Source organism: Phlebotomus argentipes, unplaced genomic scaffold (assembly GCF_947086385.1).
Source record: "Phlebotomus argentipes unplaced genomic scaffold, Phlebotomus argentipes genome assembly contig_2, whole genome shotgun sequence".
NCBI classification, from domain to species: domain Eukaryota; kingdom Metazoa; phylum Arthropoda; class Insecta; order Diptera; family Psychodidae; genus Phlebotomus; species Phlebotomus argentipes.
In genome coordinates this window covers 9,829,306-9,850,671 of record NW_026776162.1, presented here as the reverse complement: position 1 = coordinate 9,850,671, position 21,366 = coordinate 9,829,306, and the positions used below count along the sequence as shown (strand labels likewise).

At 48.1% G+C, this 21,366-nt stretch overlaps 9 protein-coding genes across 9 annotated transcripts; 5 read left to right on the top strand and 4 right to left on the bottom strand.

The window, feature by feature from the left end:
- The first annotated feature begins 1,146 nt into the window (after nt 1-1,146).
- Nucleotides 1,147-4,986, top strand: LOC132265253 (meckelin). Its single transcript, XM_059765831.1, has 5 exons — nt 1,147-1,438; nt 2,131-4,385; nt 4,445-4,532; nt 4,596-4,759; nt 4,819-4,986. The coding sequence occupies exons 1-5, from the start codon at nt 1,249-1,251 to the stop codon at nt 4,897-4,899; spliced, it is 2,778 nt and encodes a 925-aa protein (XP_059621814.1). The 5' UTR covers nt 1,147-1,248; the 3' UTR covers nt 4,900-4,986.
- On the top strand, nt 4,984-5,779 carry LOC132264832 (nuclear cap-binding protein subunit 2). The gene is made up of 2 exons (XM_059765160.1): nt 4,984-5,271; nt 5,344-5,779. The coding sequence occupies exons 1-2, from the start codon at nt 5,221-5,223 to the stop codon at nt 5,758-5,760; spliced, it is 468 nt and encodes a 155-aa protein (XP_059621143.1). The 5' UTR covers nt 4,984-5,220; the 3' UTR covers nt 5,761-5,779.
- On the bottom strand, nt 5,772-6,738 carry LOC132264831 (uncharacterized). Its single transcript, XM_059765159.1, has 3 exons — nt 6,496-6,738; nt 6,294-6,415; nt 5,772-6,231 (listed from the first exon to the last, which is right to left on the bottom strand). Exons 1-3 carry the CDS (start codon nt 6,593-6,595, stop codon nt 5,800-5,802), a joined length of 654 nt encoding a protein of 217 aa, XP_059621142.1. The 5' UTR covers nt 6,596-6,738; the 3' UTR covers nt 5,772-5,799.
- Nucleotides 6,504-9,353, bottom strand: LOC132264830 (ATP-dependent DNA helicase DDX11). Its single transcript, XM_059765158.1, has 3 exons — nt 7,019-9,353; nt 6,783-6,962; nt 6,504-6,608 (listed from the first exon to the last, which is right to left on the bottom strand). The coding sequence occupies exons 1-3, from the start codon at nt 9,333-9,335 to the stop codon at nt 6,598-6,600; spliced, it is 2,508 nt and encodes an 835-aa protein (XP_059621141.1). The 5' UTR covers nt 9,336-9,353; the 3' UTR covers nt 6,504-6,597.
- Nucleotides 9,354-9,425: 72 nt separating this feature from the next.
- On the bottom strand, nt 9,426-12,274 carry LOC132264320 (histone acetyltransferase Tip60). Its single transcript, XM_059764466.1, has 5 exons — nt 12,145-12,274; nt 11,905-12,037; nt 11,592-11,839; nt 10,589-11,385; nt 9,426-10,061 (listed from the first exon to the last, which is right to left on the bottom strand). Exons 1-5 carry the CDS (start codon nt 12,193-12,195, stop codon nt 9,845-9,847), a joined length of 1,446 nt encoding a protein of 481 aa, XP_059620449.1. The 5' UTR covers nt 12,196-12,274; the 3' UTR covers nt 9,426-9,844.
- Nucleotides 12,275-12,396: 122 nt separating this feature from the next.
- Nucleotides 12,397-14,842, top strand: LOC132263153 (dnaJ homolog subfamily C member 3). Its single transcript, XM_059762771.1, has 5 exons — nt 12,397-12,653; nt 12,718-12,828; nt 12,900-13,099; nt 13,171-13,840; nt 13,907-14,842. Exons 1-5 carry the CDS (start codon nt 12,560-12,562, stop codon nt 14,320-14,322), a joined length of 1,491 nt encoding a protein of 496 aa, XP_059618754.1. The 5' UTR covers nt 12,397-12,559; the 3' UTR covers nt 14,323-14,842.
- Nucleotides 14,843-15,257: 415 nt separating this feature from the next.
- Nucleotides 15,258-15,794, top strand: LOC132264857 (mitochondrial import inner membrane translocase subunit Tim10B). Its single transcript, XM_059765189.1, has 2 exons — nt 15,258-15,475; nt 15,537-15,794. The coding sequence occupies exons 1-2, from the start codon at nt 15,440-15,442 to the stop codon at nt 15,774-15,776; spliced, it is 276 nt and encodes a 91-aa protein (XP_059621172.1). The 5' UTR covers nt 15,258-15,439; the 3' UTR covers nt 15,777-15,794.
- Nucleotides 15,795-15,843: 49 nt separating this feature from the next.
- On the top strand, nt 15,844-16,559 carry LOC132264856 (uncharacterized). Its single transcript, XM_059765188.1, has one exon. It carries the CDS (start codon nt 15,844-15,846, stop codon nt 16,543-16,545), a length of 702 nt encoding a protein of 233 aa, XP_059621171.1. The 3' UTR covers nt 16,546-16,559.
- Nucleotides 16,533-17,386, bottom strand: LOC132264858 (small ribosomal subunit protein eS27). The gene is made up of 3 exons (XM_059765190.1): nt 17,279-17,386; nt 16,715-16,934; nt 16,533-16,654 (listed from the first exon to the last, which is right to left on the bottom strand). The coding sequence occupies exons 1-3, from the start codon at nt 17,282-17,284 to the stop codon at nt 16,626-16,628; spliced, it is 255 nt and encodes an 84-aa protein (XP_059621173.1). The 5' UTR covers nt 17,285-17,386; the 3' UTR covers nt 16,533-16,625.
- Between the last annotated feature and the right edge of the window lie 3,980 nt (nt 17,387-21,366).

The window sequence follows — 21,366 nt, the reverse complement described above, 5'->3', positions numbered from 1 at the left end:
CTTGAGAAATGGGTTCTTCGTGTGGCGAGGAAACTTAAAGACAGCGAATGACTTGAGATATTGCGGTGTGCTTATATTTTAATGTCTGGTAATTCTATATATTTATCTAGATGCTCTAGAAGTTGTAATTAATTACATTTGCTTCAGTTTGATCAGTAAAAAATCTGATTTAACCAGTAAATGCCCGAAGAATATTAATTTGGCCAGAAAATTACATTTTTGTATTAGAAATAAATTAAGAAAAGACTTGAATTCTAATGAATAATCATATTTTTCAAAGCACGAAGACGTAAAAAGAGATTCAAACCATTTTTTATTGGCTAAACTATAAATCTTGAGCAAAACACTCAAAATCGTAACTTTTCAGGAGAACAATTTGAAGTTTGAGACTTGAAATTGCTTCGCAATTTGCCGAATTTTCCTCAAAATTCTTCTAAACATGCACTAAATTGTTGATATCAACATATTTTACATCATTTCCTCTTTATTTCTTTGGTATTTAATGAAAATTCGACTGAAATACAGCAATGTTAAATACCAAAAGTCGATCTTTGATAGTTTTCGCGTACATTTTAATGATTTTATCCAGTAAATTTGCAAAAAAGGGTTGAAGTTTGGAGTTAGATGAGCTCAGAATATTTACTACTTCACTGGCAACTCAAAGAGACCTTAAACGACAAAGCTTAACCCAGTGAATTTAGTGATAAAGCTCATGAGCATAAAATATTCCGTGCGCCAGTTGAGCTCTAATCGCTCTGTTCGTGTCTAACTACTGAATTAGGATCAGAGAGATGAGGAAAAAACGCGACAGGACTCGAGCGCGAGCATGCCACAAGTTAATGAGGAAGTGGGCGCGTTTGGTCAGCGAGCCCAGAAGGGCGCGTGGGTGAGAATCAACAATTCGTCCGCCACGGAGAAGTGCAGTTGAGCATTTGGGCCGTAATTGAGCCAAGATTGCCAGGGCAGAACGCTGCGGCGCTGGCCGAGTATTTGGCGGGGTTTCCATGGGAATCGCGACAACACACAATAAATTGTGTGGTGCTGAGAAAACGCGCGGGGTGGCATAAATTAGGGGTGGCGCGCGCCAGCGAGTGCGAAGAGAAGACGTTCAGTGCTCTGCCGCCGCTCGCGCGCGTTTGTCGGCCATGGAGCAGCCGCTGAGTGGCTGAAGGGAAGTTGCGTTCAGGAAGTTGCGTGGGGAATCGAGGACGGAAGCGAAGGACACACCGAGAATTTCCTCTCGCCATCATGACACTTCCCATCGCCCTGATGATGATCACTTCCCTGGCGTGCCTCCAAAGCGGCGCGTCCGGCGAGGAGAACAGTGTCCATCTGTTCAGGAGCGCGGAGAGCTGCAAGAAGGACGAGTTCTTCGACGTGAACTACTTGAAATGCAAGAAATGTGAAAGTGAATTGAATTTAGTGCCATCGAAGAGTCGTAAGTGTTTCTCTTCCTCTCCTTTTGACCTGCTTTACTTCTCCACATTTCCGTGTCAGTTTTGCTCGGCTGAACTTTCACCCGACAAGGGTGAAAAAGAGGGTGAATAAAAATATTGACGAATTGTAAATAATGTAAACACTTTGTACGTGTGTTAAAATGAGTCTAAAAACCAGGGAGGAAATAATTTCTCAAGTTCCCATTCGATATTTCTGTAAGAATCTATTGAAACCTTTATTAAGATAACTTTTAAAACCCTGTTTAGAAGCTTTCAGGACAGTTTTATTCGGTTTTCAAGCCTAAAATCGCCCAGAAAATTACTAAAATTAATATTTTTCAAATTTTAAATATCCCGAATGTCCAGAAAAGTGAATTTTTTGCATGAAAATGCTTGATTTTAAAAATAATTAGCTATCTTTCGGTCTTAAGCATAAGAATTCATGTTCTAGATTGCGAATTATCCACTAAACCTGATTTAAATTAATCACATAATCTGAAAAAGAATTTTCATAAATATTTTCTGAGTAATAATTTAAAGAATTCAAAGAATTACGCAAATTTCATAAGAAAAAATCCCGCAAGATGCAAATATTCAATAAATTGAGCATTTCCTGAGACTTCCGCTGAGCTATTCATCAAGGATAAATCCCCCTTGACTCATCCTGAGACGCCCACAATTTCCCCCATTCCAGGCCTCGCGTGCGAATGCCAGCCGAAGGAGTTGGAGCGCATCGAGTACGACAATGTCCTTCAGCAATCGATTTGCGATCGGAAGTGCAGGAAATCGGCCAATGAGACGTGCCTCGACGCCCCGTGTGGCCTTCGACATGTCAATCAGACGAATCTGAGTCACCAGGCGCGCCACATTCAGATCCTGGGCGGCTCGGCGAACTGCTCGTGCAACTACAAGCACTCGTCGCTGTACCGCAACACCTTCTGCATCCCGAATCATCTGCTCAAGGATTATGCCAATTACGGCCACTTCCGGCTGGGCGGAGTGTCGGAGGACCTCATGTTTCTCACGTTCTTCTGCCACACGCTGAAGCGCTGGCGCGACTGCAATCACCTGGCCAACCTGTGCGCCCTGTCGCTGTACAGCCTGGACAGGCCGTCGGCGTGCTTCCTTTTCTTCGCCACGCAGACGTCCGACATCGCGTCGCCGAGCGACATGGGCGAGAGGATCACGCCGCAGCTGTTCCACCGCCGCGGCCGGAGCACGGCGGAGGAGCTGGACAAGATCCTGGATCACTCCTTCCGCCTGCGCGGCGACACAGTCAACTTCACGGCGCTCCAGTTCTCGCTCGATGGCCGCCTGAGGCAATTCCGGTCGGTGAATGTCCTGCGCGAGCTCAATCTCTGTCCCACATCTCGGCGGGAAATCCTCTTCGGTCGGAGCTTCAGCATTTCGTGCCAGCTGGCGATGGAGGATGTCGTGCGAGATGGAAATCACGAGTTAATCTTCACGAATCTCTTCGTGAACTACATGGAGAAGCGAATGCCGCTGATCCGAAGCATTCCGGTGCTGATAAGAAACTCCCCTGGCGCCAATAGCGATAATCCCGAGACCTGGCAGCTGGTCAGGCGCTTCTTCACCGTGGATCTCCTCACGGGCCTTCGCGCCGGCTACGCGCCGAAGATGTACGAAGCGGACAAGATGCAGGACAAGTTCGACTACATTCGCTGCCTCACGCGAGTGGAGCTGAGATTCAGCGTGAAGGAGAGCAATAAGCTGTCCACGCCACTCCTCATTCTCACCTATGGAGAGTTCAACATGAGCCAAAGAGATTCACATCCCGTAGACTTTCACTTCGCCGTGACTTTCGCACGAGATTTCGACTTTCAGTATCTGCTGGAGATTCTGCTGCCCATCTTCCTCCTCCTGGCCTTCGTGCTGGCCATCTTCGAGGCGATCGCCTACAAGACTCGCCAGCACAAGCTCATCTACGACCTGGACGTCTTCTGCAAGTTCACGGTGTTCCTGCTGTCCAAAGTGGGCTCGTCGCTCTTCGCCATCGTCATCATCATCTGCCTCTACATCCACTTCACATTCAAGGGCCAGACGACCGTCCGGCTGTTGCTGCCGCTGCCCGTCGAGACTCTCCTGCGCATCCTCACCGGTGTGGCTCTGGCGCTGAAGAGCGTGAAGCTGGCGCAGCATCTCTGGCAAATCGCCCACATTGATATCTTCTTCATTGATTGGGAGCGCCCGCGGATCTTCGAGCAGCGCAATCAGCTGGACACGCCTTCGGTGTGCAGCGGATCAGTCACGGCCAGACTGGCGTCGCCTGGCGAGAGCATCTCGGCATGGCGGAGCTACTTCGTGGCCAATGAGTGGCAGGAAATCACCACCAGTCGCAAGATCTCCATGTTCATCCACACAGTGGCGCTGATCTGGCTCCTCCTGCTCGTGCAGATGGAGAACTTCGCCTCCACCAACTTCCTCTTCCACCTCTGGCCCTCCACAGATCCTCCCGACGGCATTCTGCTCATGTCCACGGGCATCCTGGCCTACACGGGCGTCTACATCGCCCAGCGCCTCTTCAACTGCGTCATCTGGGAGCGCTACTTCAAGAATCCCATCCAGCAATTCATCGACGTGTGCTGTGTGGCCAATGTGTCCGTGTTCATCCTGCGCCTGGAGTCCTACGGCTACTACATCCACGGCCGCTCGCCGCACGGCTTCTCCGACACCGACATCTGCTCCATGATCCTCCAGTTCCGCCAGGAGGAGCGCGGACAGCGCGGACTCACGCCCGGCTCAGAGCTGCAGACCTACTCACTCCTGGCGCCACGCAATCTCCGCATCTTCTACGACAGGCTCATCCTGCCGCTTCAGCAGCCGCCGCAGATCAGCGAATACATCACGAAAGGCTACGAAGGGACCTTCGAGCGCACCATCCTCACTTACTACAGCATCAACAGGTTCTTCGGCGCCTTCATCGACCACGTGAGCCTCCCTTAGAGCACTGCGCGAAGACAAATTGCAGCTCTTTTCTTCCCTTTCAGGCTCTGAAGGATCTGGATTACATCGTCAAGGAGAAAACCATCCTCGAGAAGCTTCTCAATTGCGAATTTGAGGCAATTCTGTCTGAGAGTGAGTTACATTGGCCAAATCTCCCTCACAATTCAGACTTCTTAAGCCCACAAACATTTTCAGATAAAGGGATATTCTATGTGGACAACGCGCACTCCTTCGACGAAGTCCTTTTCTACGGCAGTGAGCAACTGTTTTTCCAGTTTGAACTCATTCTTTTCACATTTATCGTGGGAATTTCGCACAATTTTCTCCTGGCAATCATCCTTGTGGGAATTGTCTACAAGGTGAAATCCTTGAGACCACATAATTTCCATCAATTTCTCAATATTTTCTGTACTTTCAGCTTCTCAAATTCATCATGAATCTATCGACAAAGCACAATTTAGCGAAAAAGACTCTAATCGACAAGAGATTTCTCATGTAAAAATTCGTCTCTGACTGTACAAATTATGATGGTTGTGGTGAGATTATTAAGGTAAATGCAATAAAGATCTATTTTTCCGTCCAACAATATGAATTTATCCCCAGAATCCCAAGAATCTCACAAGCTTACAAGGCTTCATCAGCAGTTACACTTCAAATTCTCAAATCATCATCAATTTTCAGCCAACTTCACACTGTCGATAAGTGTCGGCAAAAAACTCAGTTGACGCCTGAAAAACGTAAACAAGTTGCGTTTTTTCACAGTTTTCACGCGAGAAAAGCAGAAAATTGACCAAAAATAGTGCAAATTTCCCCACAAACCATGGCAGCGTCATCTGTGGAACTGAGTTCATATCGAGATCAGCACTTTAAGGTGGGATTTCGTGGGAAATTCGGTGGAATTCTGAGGATAACCTCGAAATTTGTTTTGATTTCTCTTGTTTAGGGCTCTCGCACTGACCAGGAGCGTCTTCTGAAGCTCTCCTGCACGCTGTACGTGGGAAATCTGTCCTTCTTCACCACCGAGGAGCAAATTCACGAGCTCTTCTCGCGCTGTGGCGACATCCGGCGCATCGTGATGGGTCTGGACAAGTTCAAGAAGACGCCTTGCGGCTTCTGCTTCGTGGAGTATTACAGCCGGATTGACTCGGAAATGGCCATGCGATACATCAACGGCACACGACTGGACGATCGGCTGATTCGGGTGGACTGGGATGCGGGATTCGTGGAGGGGCGCCAGTATGGCAGAGGGAAGTCGGGCGGACAGGTGAGAGACGAGTACAGGACGGACTACGACTCCGGACGGGGCGGCTATGGGAAGATCCTGCAGCAGAAGGCCGTGCCCAACACGGACAATCTCTAAATAAATAGCATTAAAACGACTTACATTTAGCTCTTTGACCTACAAATCTTCATAGTTTCGCTGTCCGCCGGCCAATTGTGGGCCGCGTTTCAGTTTCTTCCGCATCTTCTTCGTCGGCTTCGGCTTCTCGGGCGGCGGCAGCTCGATCTCCTGCCTGTAGGGATTCATGAAGTCCTTCGAGCGCTGCTCCGGGTTGATTTCCTGGTTGAACAGCCTCAGCATCTCCATGGATCTCTCGTCAATCACCAGCTCGTGTCGCACTGTTACCCTCAGCGCCCAGTCAATGGTCTCGCGCCAGCCGGCGGTCTTCTCCAGCACCTTGTACGATATGTCTGGCATGTACAGCACGAGATCGCCGAAGAGACAAGTGTTCTCCAGCAGCAGGAACAGCGCCTCCATCTCAGTCTGATTCGCCGGCAATTCCTTTCCCATCGGCTCCACTGTCAACACTTTGCGACTCTCGTTTATCACCTGCAACAACGGAGCGACATCAGCATCCCGCCTCTCCTGGCCACACAGCCTCATTCCCTCACCTGCAGAATCTTCTCGTAGGCCATCTTCAGGAGCGTGAATTGCTTCTCATAGCTGTCTGTAATCCTCAAGTGCGTCCGCACGAGGCGATGCTCTTCCCGCTTGCGCACAAAGATGTTGGAATCTGCAGCGACAGAGTCAAGGAAGAGTCCTACGGGACACTTGTGGCTAGAATTGGGAGGAGAAACTTTTGCAAAAGGATACAGATTTTTGGTGTGATGTTGATGGAGGGCTCTTCAGCGCCCGAGGCCGAGGTTAGGGCACAGAAGAAGACGCAAATTGGCACAATTCCCAGTATTCCCATCGTCAGCAGCGATCTGGAAGAAAGAATACAACTTTCCAGCACTCCACAGCACTCAAATTGGACACTTTTCAGTGAATTCCTCGGCAGGAAAACCGAGGCGAAAAACTGCGCCGGAAAACGTCGCCTTGCTTTCGGCTCAACATCGGCAGAGTCTTCTCACCACAATTTCACAGCTATTGTAACTCACCTTTCGCCCGTTTCTCCCTGAAGAACTTCACCAGCAGACTCTGAGCCATGCCGAAGTTGCTGGCCTCCTTCAGGCTCCGCCTAATCCACCCGGGAAGCTTCTGTGACGTTCTCTCCTGAGCGTATCGCTCGTCCAGAAGGATAACACTGGCGTAATCGTTGATGTGGCGAACAGCTCGTCCTGGAAGGAAGCAGAAAAGGTCATCCAGGAATCTCACATGAGGAGCTCTTCCTCACCTATGCACTGATTCACCGCCTTCATGCACAGATTCTCGTAGAACTCATTCCCAGCGCCTGGCCGAAGGATCGCGTCGCAGTGTTTCATCTTCTCCACCAATTCTGGGCTGTTCTTGTTGGGATACGGCAATCCCACGACCAAAACGCATCTGCCGAGATCGTCTGAGAAGTTCAGTCCCTCTGACAGTTTCCCTCCCACGACACTGAACATAATAGCGCCCCCGCGAGCGACAGCGCTCGCGTATTCGCTGAGCAACTTCTCAACTCGCGCTCCGCCTTGTCGGGGCTCTCTGAAGACGCTCTTCCTTGCGCGAATCCTCTCCAGCACGCCACTCTCGTCCAGATGCCGGAACACCACGTCCAGATAGTCGTAGGAGCCCAGGAAGACGACAATTCCTGCCGGAATCACATTGCACAGATTCTGGAGGCTCATCGCGATCGCCGCCAGAGAATCTCTGGAGCTTCTGGAGGCGAAATTGAGACACAGAGGCTTTCCCGTGGGCCCACGAGGCACCACAATGGGCAGCACGGCGTCTCTGGACACCACGTGGTCGAAGATGTGTTCCCTGATGCGCGCCTTGTGGCGGAAGAAGAGCTGCTCGCGCAGTTCACTCGTCGGCTGCATTGTGCCGCCGGCGACAATCACAGCTCTGCACTCCGCCAGGATGGCCGCGAAGTGGGCGTCAGGCTTCAACAGGATGTACTTCATGCGCGGCTTGACATCCCAGGAGAGCAGGATCCTGCCGTCCGCGATGTCTTCCGTGAGACACTGGAGGAAAGCCAGGAGAGGACGAATGACTGACGAAGGCTTCTTTCTGGGCTCCTCTTCCTCCTGAACAGCAGGAATTTGTGGCTTCTTCGGCTTCTTCTGCTCCAGTTTCTCCAGCAAAAGCTGAGTGGCGGACTTCTTCGGCTCAGCTTCAGGGATTTTCCCACCGAAATTCACTGAGAATCCGTGAACTTTCTGCGCCAAGCGAGTCTTCTCGCAGAACATCAGCAATTCGTGGAGATTGATGCTGAAGAACTCGCCCTCGGACATGAACTGGTGCGTGAGGCAGACTCTGTGGCCAGTCTGGGCGACAGGAAGCATCTTCACCAGTCTGCCGGCCACAAAGATCAACTGGTTGAGCTTCAGAAGGTTCCGCGTGCTGAATCTCTTCAGATATCTGTCGCGATACGCCGTCAGCTGTCCATGAGCTTCCTTCAGCTGCTCCAGATCGATCTCTGCGCAGTGGATCGACGACACAGTCTCCAGGAGATTGTGAGCCTCGTCAATGATAATCACGGAATCCCTCAAGTCGATTCCCATCTGCTCTCTCGTGCGCCTGTGGAAGATCATCTGGTAGGGCAGCAGCACGAGTTGGGCGTCCGGAAGAGCTGCCCGGCTGGCGTAGTAGGGACACGCCTTTTCCATCCTGCCCGCATCGGCGATCTCCTCGATGTCCAGAACCTTCGAAATGGCAGCGTTCCTCAGACTCTCAACGGCGCTCTCCCGGAGAAATTCACATCCTCTGCCGCGCTTCCTCTTCAGGATTTTGCCACTTTCCTCCACTGAAGTCGCCTTGGAGCGATTCCGCTGCAAATCCAGACACTTCTCGTTGATCAGAGCGGCCGATCGGAGATCCTTGACTTCCTGATTCACGCAGAAGTTCTGTCTGGACGCCAGCGACACAACGCGCAGATTCCCGGCAAACTTTGTCTTCCTCACCTCGTCAATCACCTGAGAGAGCTGCGAATGCGTGCGACTGCAGAAGAAGATCTTCGTGTTCTTGTACTGTTCCTCAGGGATTTCCTCCGGCAGCTCATCTTCCTGCTCAACGTCATCCAGAGCGAAATCCTCCACATCCTCCACAGGCTTCTCACCAGCTTCCTCATCGTCACACTTTTCCTGCTCTCTAGTCCTGAAGTTCCTCTTTCTCCTCGTCTCCTTGCCTTTCTTCGCCCGGATCGCCTCGATTCTCTTCTCATACTCCAGAATCTTGTCCAGGAGTTGCTTCTGCGACGTCAAATCCTCCTTCAACTTGATCGTCGCGTACTGACTGTCAATCCAATCACAGGACGACGAGGAATTCTTCTCCTCCTCCGCTATTGTGTGCTGTAAATCCTTCAGCTTCAGCCTCAAATCCTCCTTCAGCCGCTCCTCGTGACGCCGCAACCAAGTCAGAGCGCCACAGAGCAGACTCAGCGTCTTCCCAGTTCCTGTCGGACTCTCGAAGATTCCAATTTGTCTCTCCTCAATCACCTCGTGCAAGGCAGTCATGAAGTCCTGCTGGATCTTGTAGGGAGGAAAAGGGAAGCCAAAGTCCTGAGAATCCATCGCACTGAAAAAACACTGCACAAATTTCCCTCCAAAACTTTTGACAGCTGAATCGCGAGTGTTGTGAGCCGAGGCGGCCGAAGTGAGCTGAAACAGTGAAAAGCGCGGCGTCGAGGCGAGAAAATAATTTAATTTTCTAGAATTTATTATACAAATTCGACAGAATTTTCACTGAAATGATCCTAAGAGCTTTCTCTCTCTTCTTCATCCTATAATACAGTTCTGAAGTGTCTCCCAAAGTAATCCTCATTCATCATCTATATAGACAGGAGAGTTAGAAAAAACGTAACCTCATTTGTTCTGCGCGCAAAAGAACTTTTTTGCCCTCCTTTCCACATCCTTATCATCCTACAGAGTCTCTATGTATATTAAATTTAGATCCTTACATTGCATACCTAGTGCAGCATCGAATGTACAGTGACGAATCTAAAACCAACAACTCTCAACACGGACACGTGGACACACAATTAAATAGTTAAACACGCTAAAATACTCAACATTGGGCGCCATCACCACTTCGACCGCTTGGACCAGTCCTTGGGCGACCAGTGGAGGCATTTGGGGTCGATGCGCACCTTCCGCTTCTCCATCGCCTTCTTGTGCTGGTCAATCGTGTCCCGGCACAGCGACACGATGTACTGGCCTTTGTAGTAGTTGATCAGATTGAGATTTTGCAGGGTGGATATCACGTCCTCCTTCTTGATACTGGTTAACTCACAGATTTCGCTGCAACAAAACACATTTGAATTAATGCTAGAGTCGCTAGAGCATTGCAATTACCATCAAATTAGGAGATTTTGTGATTAGAAATCAATTTCTTATACAGAAAACAGGCAAATTTGAGATTATTTCCCAACATTTTTAGATCTTAAGTAACTTTACGATGTCTAAAAGATAATTTCTTGCATTATTTTCCAAGAATTTCAACATGTTTTCCTTAAAACAATGAGAAACGTAAAGAAAATTCATATAAATTTTCAAAATTTCAATATTTTCCTGTCTTTGAAACTGAACAAAATGAATTTTTCTCCTAATTTGTGACAATTTGAATAATAAATAACACACAAATTAAGGCTATTATCACACCTAAAGTATTTCGCTTCAAATACACAATTATTCTACATGAATTTCTATTCCCAATTCGTGCTTTTAATCACTAAATTGTCTCTCAATTTGACTCATTTTCCACCCAAATTTAATCAAATAAGACAAAGTGCTAAATTAGATGTCTTTGACAAGCAAAAAGGACTCACTTGATTGTGATTTGCGGCTTCTCCTGGTCGACGGTGGGCTTCTGTGCCAGGAGAATCTCGAGGATCGTCTGCGCCCAGTAGCTGCGATAGGAGAGCAAGCCCAGATCTGACAGTGGCTTCTCAGGCGAGCCAGTCTTGCCCTCGTACTTGGACAGTTCGTAGCTGAACTCAATGAGCAGCTTTCCGTATCCTTTGCGCTGGAACGGCGGCATCGTGAGGATGCACGCCACATTGTAGTCCTCCGTGCTCTCCTTCTCCTTGGAGAAGTAGCCCACGATGTGGAAGCCGCGCTGATCGAACTCCGTCATCACGTAGAAGAGGAACGGATCCGTGTCGTAGTAGAGAGTCTTGTGGTCGAGAAAGAGCTTGGCCAGGAGACACAGATTCTGCGCATACACCTTGTTCTTCCGCCCGTCAATCTCGAAGAAGGAGATCGTGCCCTTGCGGTAGATCTCATTGCCGGGCGGATGCTTGAGATTGCACTTGTTGATGTGCCGCTCCAGGCACTTTTTGCTCTTGCGGTATTTCAAGCAGAACTCGCAGATGTAGATGCACGACATCTGGCACAGCTCCTGCGGATACGGCGCGAAGTACCACGGCTTTATCCGGTGGATGCCCAGCTCTATCATCTCCACGTTCTTCATCCGCGTCACCACGTCGTCGTGATGCGCCACCAGACTGCCCGACTGCCGCGGCGTCTGCTGCTTCGACGCGTCCTGCGAGTTCTCCTCCACTTCCACCGTCGGTGTCGTCGGCACGGGCACGGCCACCGGCGGCGCCGCCGCCACAGTGCTCAGCTGCAAACACACAAGGCAGGAAAAATGGATTATTCTCCTAAACTAGGCTTCCATTTGGCTACACAAACATGTTTCTGTGTACAAATAAGATTCAAATTAGGCATTTTCCCTCACAAAAATCAAATTGACTTGTTTTCTGTCCAATTTTTTCTCTCAGTGTTCAGCGTCGGAGCGCCAAATGCTTCGCATCACACTTCCTTGCTCACCTTCCGCTTCCTGTTCATCTTCTTCTGCAGCGCCGCCGCGAGCACAGCACTGCCGTTCACGAGTTCACTGGAGGGTGTAACTGGACTGGCCGGCCGGGAGCTGGCGCCTGTGGTGGGAACGGTTGGCTGCTTCTTGGGCGTCGTGACGCCCGTGTTCTGACCCGTGGTCGTGCCGTCTCGCCGTGGAAATTGTACTTTTCTCGTGTCCATGAAGTCCTCGCTGACCCACTCGTCCAGACGCTTGTTGACTGCGGGAGGAACAGAGCGCGTTGACAAGCGAGTGTTTACAAAAAACATTTCGCCGGCAACTTACAGTCCACATAGTGCACATAGAAGAGCTTCTGTTGTCCTAGTGATGTGTCCTTAACGCTAATTATCTCGGCCAGGGGCCAATCATTTGTCCCATTCATCCGCACCGGAAGCCTGCATCCTTCCGTGAGTGAAGCCTGCGGAGCATCCGAGCAAAGAGTTGGGTTATGTTTACATTCTGCCCACCGACCCACCGTTCGCCCCTCGCACGTGCCGCCCCGCCGCCAACCACCCGCCTACTCACCGTAGACTCACAAATGGATGATGCATCTTCATCAAGATCCATTATTTGCATTTGATTTCACGGGTTTTTCACACCAATTGTGAGCGAAACCAACTTTTTGTTTTGGGCGATTGGTGCTGCTGTCAACTAAGTACTGACCATTTCCGCCAGAGCGCACCGGCGGCGGCGCGCGCGGTGCGTGTGCGCTCGGGCGCGCTCGGGTGCCGATGCGCGATGGACCAATCAGCGAGCACCACATGACATGTCATCGCTCGGTCAGTGTCATTCGGGTTTGTATTTTTCGGGAAGAGCGAGGTTTCGTCATGTTCCTGCACCAATATTTCCCTGGATTTCAATGAGATATCCACCTGCAACTAGTCTCAGTGGTGCAGTGACAAGCAAAGCGGATAGATAATAAGTGAAATTGTGAATAATCATGGTGATGAGTGTGTTGGAAATGGCGCAATTTGCACAGGAGAAGAAGCTCACGGGCTTTCTGCTCCTCCTCATTCTGGATCTCTTCCTCGATGGTAAGACAGACGCTCTCTCTGAGTCTCAGAGTCTCTGTGGCTCACCTGGTACACGCTGTTGCAGGTGCCGAGTCAGCAACGCAGGCAGAAATCAACAGACATCTGGAGATGGGCAGGGATTATCTGGCCAGGAATCAGCTGGCTGACGCCCTCACACACTACCACGCAGCCGTTGGTGAGGCAGCACTGATAGCGCCCAATCTGATAGGGACGCACCAATTAACTCTGCTTCCTTTGCTTCCACAGAGGGTGATCCATCCAACTACCTGGCGCTGTTCCACCGCGGCACCGTTTATTACGCCCTGGGCAAGGCTCGCAACTGCCTCAGCGACTTCTCGCGCGTCCTAGAGATCAAGCCGGACTTCTCGATGGCACGCGGACAGCGAGGAATCGTGTATCTGAGACTGGGAGACTTCGACAGTGCCGAGATTGACTTCCACACAGTGGTTAGTTCATGATCAGGAGCTTTCTGTGGTCTTCCCGGGTGCTTAATTGACTCTTCTTCCACTCTCAATAGCTTCTCGATGAGCCTTACAATGAGGACGTGAACTACTTGTACAGCAAAATTGATCCCGCGCGCGAGCAATGGGAGTCAATTGAGGAGTTGAGAGCGCGCGGCGACTACAGGACGTCCATTGCCTTCCTCACGCAACTCCTGGAGATCTCGCCGTGGTGTGCAAAGTTCCGTGAGACACGCGCCGATTGCTACATCAAGGAGAACGACGTGTTGAGCGCCGTGTCTGATCTCAGGTCTGTCAATCGGCTGTCGCAGGACAGCACGGCAGGCTACTTCCGCTTGGCGGAGTTGCTGTACAATCTGGGCCACACGGCGGATGCGCTGAAGGAGATCCGTGAGTGCCTGAAGCTGGATCCGGAGCACAAAGACTGCTTTCCCTTCTACAAGAAGCTGAAGAAGGTGGAGAAGGCGCTGTCGGATGCGCAGCAATTCCTGGACGAGCGTCAGTTTGTGGAGTGCGTGGAGTCGGCCGAGAAGGCGCTGAAGTTCGAGACGGAGATCCCAATGGTGATGTTCAGCGCCAAGCAGCTGCTGTGCTCGTGTCACGTCAAGGAGGAGCAGTTCACGCAGGCCGTGACACGATGCCGTGAGGCGCTGGAGCTGCACAAGGATCCCAGCGTGCTCTGTGATCGTGCCGAGGCGTTCATTGGCACCGAGATGTTCGACGATGGTGAGTATTTGGCGTCTGCAGGCAATTGAGAGCGTCTCTGACGGGATTCTGGGGTCTCTTTCGCAGCCATTAAGGACTATCAGGCCGCCATCAACATCGATGAGCACCTGCAGCGGGCCAAAGAGGGACTGGAGAGGGCGAAGCGGCTGCAGAAGCAGTCCGAGCGTCGGGATTACTACAAGATTCTCAATGTGAAGCGCACAGCCACGAAGCAGGAGGTGATCAAGGCGTACAGGAAGGCGGCCCAGAAGTGGCATCCGGACAATTTTCAGGGTGATGAGAAGAAGATTGCCGAGAAGAAGTTCATCGACATTGCGGCGGCGAAGGAAGTGCTGACGGATCCGGAGAAGAGGCAGCAATTCGACAATGGTGAGGATCCACTGGATCCCGAGGGTGGAAGTCAGCATGGCTTCAGGGGTGGCAATCCCTTCCATCACTTCCACCACGGCTCGCCGTTCCAGTTTAAATTTCACTTTAACTAATCACACGAGGCCACGTCAGTGAAGCTGGAAGATCGGCGGCGGCGCTTCTGTTCGTTCCGCCCATCCGCGACCAAAACAAATTCTGCCTGGATGATCCAGTCTCGCGATAGCTTAACTTATTTTCTCTTTCTTCTTTATATTTCTTTTTGGAGTTTTTCAACACAATTTCCCCACCGTTTCGACACGAACTTCTTTTATTTAATCACAACACAAGAAAAGTGCAGGAATGTGCAAATCGCGGGAAGACGCGAGGAGGAGGAATTCAGGGCCGTTTCTTGCCTTCTTTTTGGGGCAGTTTTCAATCACAGCTTTGCGCCTTCCTGCACTTTGCTGATGATCAGCTCGCGATTTTGCAATATTAATCCTTCCGCGGCGCTGTTGGAAGTTCGAGTGTTGAATTTGGGAGGGGTTTATCAGTCAGGTTTTAAAGTGTCTGATGGAAAAGTGTGACTGTGAGATCTGTGTGAATCTTGAGAATATCTGTAAATACAAAATAATAAACTTTGTTAAGTAACGCAAATTTAGGGTGTTTTATAGAGACATTTATTGAATTAGAATGATTAATTAGGCCAAAATCAAAAATATTCTGCTAAATCATCACTAAAAATCAACAGGAAATTAACTAAAGTCTAACTGAAAAATTTTTCAGACAAAATTTTAGGATTTTCTTCTTATAATTGCATTTCTGGGTATTTTTCATGGTCATTATTTTAGATTAACACTGAATACTCCTTAAGAATCTCAATTACAATCTTTTTAATTCAAAATCACAGCTGTTAAGTAATTCAAATTGAGGTTATGTTTGATTTCATCACGTTTATAGAGCAAAAGAAATTGATTTGAGCTGAAATTCGTTTAATTGAGGAAAAAAACACTAAATGTACAGTGAGAAAATTGCGAAAATTCTCTTTTCTTCAGCTATTTCGTGTGTTTTCTTCCAAATCGAGTCTTAACGGTTTCAACCCTGCTGTCGTTATTCATCACATCAATCGCTCAATTCATCGAACCTTCGTCCAGCCGGGAACTGTGACGTCAATCTGCCATCTCTTTGGATAAGTTGGATAAAACGTGTTTTGTCGCTGGGATTTTCTTCTGCGGCCAATAAACAAGCTTCCCAATGAATATCGACGCTGCAGTGTCTCAAATCAGGAACGTAAGTCGCGTCCAGAGTCCGACGCTGCGCCACAATTGCTCACACTTCATTGTCATTGCAGTTTAAGGACTTCCTGCAGCTGTACAACAAACTCACCGAGCACTGCTTCACGAAGTGCGTCGACAACTTCTACAGCCGCACAATTTCCGCCAACGAGACGCGCTGCGTGGAGAATTGCTTCGGGAAGTTCACCAATGTCAACCAGAAGATCCTGGGCGTCTACATAGGCGTGCAGCAGGAGATCAACGCGCGGCGCATCGCCGAGATTGAGGCTCAGCAGAACGCCGCCGTCGATGCTTAGAATGCCGTTGTGTTTGTGCCTGTTCTCCGGAATTCCCGCCTCCGGGAAGACAACCACTGCCAGGCGGATGAGCTCGGCGACAGTTTATCGTCTCAGCTATGATGAATTTGTGGAGACTGGCACGGATTACAAGGCGTTTAGAGCGAAAATGCTGGAGAGAATAGAGGAATTCATTGGGCAGTACAAGAGCCGGAGGAATCCGGTTGTTTTGATTGTGGATGACAACATGACGCTCAGGAGTATGCGAAGGGAGGTCCTCAGCCTCGCCAGGAAGCATCGTTTGGGGTACTTTCAAGTGTGGTTCAGGATTTCCCTGGAAAAAGCCCTGGAGAGGAATAGAAGTCGTCCGGAAGCTGTTTCCGAAGACATTGTGGCGAATCTGTGGTCTAGAATTGAGGATCCTTCCAAGGATTCGAGTGTGGAGACACTGACAATAGCTGTGGATGAAGATCAGAGGCTGGATTGTGAGGAATTCCGTGAGAAAGTGATTCAACACTTGAATAATCCTGAGAAAACGCCGGATTTGCCGAAGAGGGAGAAAGTGGAGCATTCAGAGCTGCACAAAATCGATCTAATCCTCCGCCAGGAAGTGTCCAGAAGACTGAGAGAAGCTTCAGACAGAGAAACCGTTAGGATCCTCGCAGATGCCTTGAATTCCCGCAGGAAAACCGCGCTGAAGACGCTCAGAAATGCTTCGCAGCTTCCCGAGAGTCTGGACGATGTGAGAAATCTCCTGGACAGAGACTGTACAAATGGTTCCGTAGAATAAAGCCCTTTATTTGACGTTGTCTTCGCGATTACACGAATGCTGGGCGCTCTCCGGAAAGGTGTTTCCTAGCCTGCGGACGCTTAGTGGGGCTTTCGTCTGAAGGAGCAGCCTGGAAAGCAAAACACGCGCAATTAGCCGAATCCTCTGGACGTGAGTGGGAAGTACCTACCCTCTGTGAGCTTCGCCCGGCCTCCCGTGGGCTGGCACAGGATTGTGGAGCAGCCGACGCACACAACAACGCCCTGGGCATGACTGAAGACCGTGGAGATCTTGATGCATCCGGGGCACTTGACGTCCATGAAGTAGGAGTTGGGATGCTGAACCAGTCGCTTTAGCTTGTGCTTGCGCTTCTCCTCCGCCGGCAGCGGATGCAGTAAATCCTTGGCGAGCTGCGCAGAAGGGAAAACAATGAGGTTATGTTTCGGACTTTCTCATTATTGTGAAATCGCTCCAGAACAACAAAATTCCATGAAATTCACACAAAAATCTCCCAGAACACGCACAAACCACGCCAACCCACAATTCATCGTGCGTGTCCTCGAAAACCCCCGGAAAACCAGAGAGAAAAGCAACCGAGAGCATGTGATGAAAACACAGCTGTTTCGCTCTATTTTCTCAGGATTTCGCGCTTTTTCCACCATTAACAAACACACCGACGCGTTTGGGAGACTTTTGTGCGGTTTTCAGGACATTTTCTGCTGCGGAGAGTGCGGAAAAACGCGAAAATTCTCACCGGCATGACTTTTGCTTGCGTATTTCACCAACTTGGGACAGAAAGGAAGTTGATTTTGTCTGCTCCAAGATGGACGCTTCCGGCTGTCAACTGCCGTCAATTGATCTCCGAAGCGCCGTCAGCGCCTCTGTCGGGGATTTGAGTTCGATTTCAAAATGATTGGCGCAAAGGGCGCAAATTGATTGAATTCAGTTCATTTCGTTGAATAAGTGAGGCAAAATCAGTGGAAATCCTTTGAATTTCACATGAAAAATAGATAAAAGAAAGTAAAGAATATGCATTGTTTCTATTTATTTGTATTTAATTTTATTTCGTTCCTCTATTGCGAATTCTGCAGCTTAAAAATCGTTTTGATCTAAGAAATTGCTTCAGAATTTATGTTTACAATACTTTTGATTAAATACAAAAATTCCTAATGAAATTCAATAAGTCTACTAACAAATCGTCATTATTAGCTTGATTTCAGTACATTCGTACACTTGTCATTGGGAAATTAAGTGGACAATCCAACAAAAATCGTTAGATTCTTTCTTTTAAGATTAATTTTGAATATTTCTTCTCGAATTCAATTATTTGTCCAGAAAAGTTTGCACTCGCAGGGAAGGGTTAAGGGATTAATTGATTTCGAGAAGCTCAATAAAGCAGATGATTGGTACGAATGTCTGCCAATATTTCACACAATTTTCCACGATCTTGCAACACGCCGTGCATCGTGGAAGACAGTCATATTTCAGCGACGCTTCTGCATTCAATATATCGCAGAGTTTATGGCTTCTGAAGAGAGATTCTGACCCAGATTCGCCACTTAACTTTTGCGCCTCGGAAAACTCCTTCAAAAGTTTAATTCCGCCACGACTTTTTGCACTTTTGTCCATGCGACTGAAGAGCCTGTGAAAATATTATTCTACGTGTAATATTTGGTCATGTTTTGTGTGTTCTTGGGGGGGATGGGAAAATTTTTGGCAAAGGGATTCGAAGCACACTCGGCAAATCTTGTCGAGTCCTGAAGAGGGATTTTCGAGGGGCCTCGAAGTGCCTTCGGAGGTTTTCCTCTCTCGCACTCGAGAGGAAAACTATTGGAAAGTGTCACGGCCACATCAATGCAGGAGGAAATGGAAAAGTCACTGCCTCACCTGGTCTTCGCCACTGATTTCCCACGAGGCGCTCTTTTTCGCATCCCTTTTGGATGGCCGCCGCCGCCAATCGTGACGCCTCAGCACATTTTGTGCACCTGCACAAGAGGCGGCGAAAGCGCCTTTTTTTTCGCCGGTAGAAAAACTGTCGAGGAGGAAAATTAATTAAATCAAATGACTCGGAAGAGATTTCTCAGCGGTGGGAAATTGACTGCGAAAGCACTTGTTTATTACGTGACTCTTGCAACTGAAAAATCCCGCACCATTTTCGCATTTGGGAATCGTGTGTGAAAGTGAGAATTCACCCATCCAAGGGGGAGATATTGCGCTGAGAAGTGATGTATTTACAATATTCTATTCCTCAGTGCTTCTACTCTATCAAATTAGCGCAATTTTCAGCATTTTTAGGCTCAAAGAGGTGATTTTAAGTGGATTCTTTCAGAAATATCTAATGTTAACTTAAGAAATTCATGAATAATTTGAGAAATAGTATTTCAGGCGTTGATGAAGTCAAATTTGAAAGAAATTTACAGATTGTAGCCAAATTTTCTCCCTCTTTGAGTCCATTGATTCGCATTTTTGCTGCTCTTCGGTGGGGAATTATTGAAATTTCCACTCTTGGCTCGCGATGACTCGCCCAAAAATAGTTTCTCGAAGAATTTAAATATTCTCCGCATGGAGTTCCTCAACTGAGATTTACTCAACATTTTAGCCAATGCGAAAAGGATAAAATGAGAAGCATTGCAGAGAGATTCTGCAGCATCCTCGAAAAGTGTGCGCTTCCGGACATTCGAGAGGAATTCGCTATGAATGCAATCCGCATTTCATGCCTTTTCACGAGCCATCAAGCCATTGACGTTTTTCCCACCCAACGCGATGGAAAGTGCGGAAAATGGCTCGGCATGTGAGTGATTGTAGTATTATCTTCTCGCGCGCACTTCACCAGCGAGTTTGGGATAATAAAACGTTGTAAATGAGAGAAAAGGAAAATTCTTTTAGCAACTCGGCGCACGCCCTGCGGATAAACTTCATTAAAATTCCATGGATTGCAGAATCGAATGTAAAATAGCGATACAGAAACATTCCGCATACCACGAATGTCGATTTATCCTCAGTCGCTGCGCTTTATTGGGGTTTTTTCCTCAAGAACTGCTCGCAAACTCATGCGAAAGACCGCGAGTTTCTGTCTCGCAAGATAATGTGCAACTGCAGAGGAGATTTCATAGAGTCTTTCCAATGGGAAAATGGAAGGATAATTGCGTTACAGCTGAACTAATTTTCTTCCCAAATCAATTCTTGTGTCCGATGGAATTCCTAATGACATGCATAAGACTGTATTTAATAAGATTATACTTAAAAATATGTCAGATGATCCAATTTATCTCTAATTATCATTATTGGTTTGAAATTGTACAGGAATTTCTAAAAATGTGTAAAGAAACGAGACGTCCATGGACAATCGTGGACTTTCCGACTGAATTCTTAAGGACACACTTAAGACTTTGTCTCTTCAGACTGTTTTATATGAAATTATTTAATAAAACATCATTATTAATATCAAATTGCATCATTCTTATATTCAGGATGAAAATATTCATCGACAATTGCGAAATTTCCAATGGATTTCTCACGGAATGGCATAAGATTGGTATTTTCGGCCTGAAAACCATGTCAAATGAGCCATTCTGTCCCCAAGAGTGGCGTAAAGTGCATTTTTATCGGTATAAATCGACAGAATATTGAATTTTAATAATCCGTTGTGCCATGGAAGTGAAAATATGATTCTGGGTCACATAATGATTCCCATCCACTGAAGTTTTGGCGGCGCAACGATAAAGTTTCGCCCAAACAACACTTGGGGTTGTTTAGAGTGTGTGTCTTTAGTTCTTCGTCTCCTGGTTTGCCACATATATTCATATAAAGTGCGAAGAAGCGATGGTGTAAAATGAGGTGGTGGATTCTCTCCGCACCACATATAAATTCTGTCACACTCAGAAATAAACAAATGGAATAATTGAGTCTATTTTGGTATTAATTTCGTCAAGCGGAAAGACGCTGTGGTGCAAAAGTTTTCCCTCCCAAATCGATCCCGGGCGTCATTTCTCAGCGGATTGGGATTCAATTTGCCACCCCCTCGTCAACTATTTTGGCGGGCGCGCGGGGCGTGGAAATTCTGAGCTTTTCTCGCACTTGTCGTTACGCCGAAAGAGTGTTTCCCTTTTTCGAGGGGGGGAGTAAATAGAGGAAAAAAGTCAAATATACGTATTTATCAGGGGTGGAAAGGAAGAAAAAACATTATTTGTGCCTATAAACGTTAAATATTTACGATCCATCAATATGTTACAGCTGATTGAACAAATTACGAGTGGAAATAAAAAAGGGCACGGGAGGAAGTGTGTGTGAGAGCGGGACGAAGGACGAGAGAGAGAGAGGCGCGTTGGACGTGTGAAAATCCTGGAGAAAGTTTGACGCATTTTTTCCTGTTTTGTTATTCTTTCACTTCACCATATAAGAAGAGTAAATTCACACAAAAACACCCACAATAATCTCATGGAATCTTCATTGATTTCCCAACACGCATCAAAGCCTCTCTCTCCTCCCCCATTCTTCCCTTTCTCCCCCTTGGCTCGCCAAGGGAAAATGCCGGCGTCTTCGAGAGGAAGGCGGAAAGTAATTGCAATTGAATTACCCGGCGTTTGTTTCTCGATTTCTTGTGGCTTTCAGCCTCTCAAATTCTTATTCCTGTGCGTTGTTGGGCTCTTAAACTTGGATGACTTACATTTAGGGCTTTTCCCTCTTGAGTGTTCTCGGGGATTTCACTTTGGGGTTTGCGTGTGAAAATGTGTTGTAAGAGGAAGAAAAAAAGTGGGAAGGAGCCGCGTGCGAGGAGAGCAACAATAGCCGCATTTTTATGAACCCACGTGAAGATTTTCCAATGAAGCTCCTCCGGAAAAA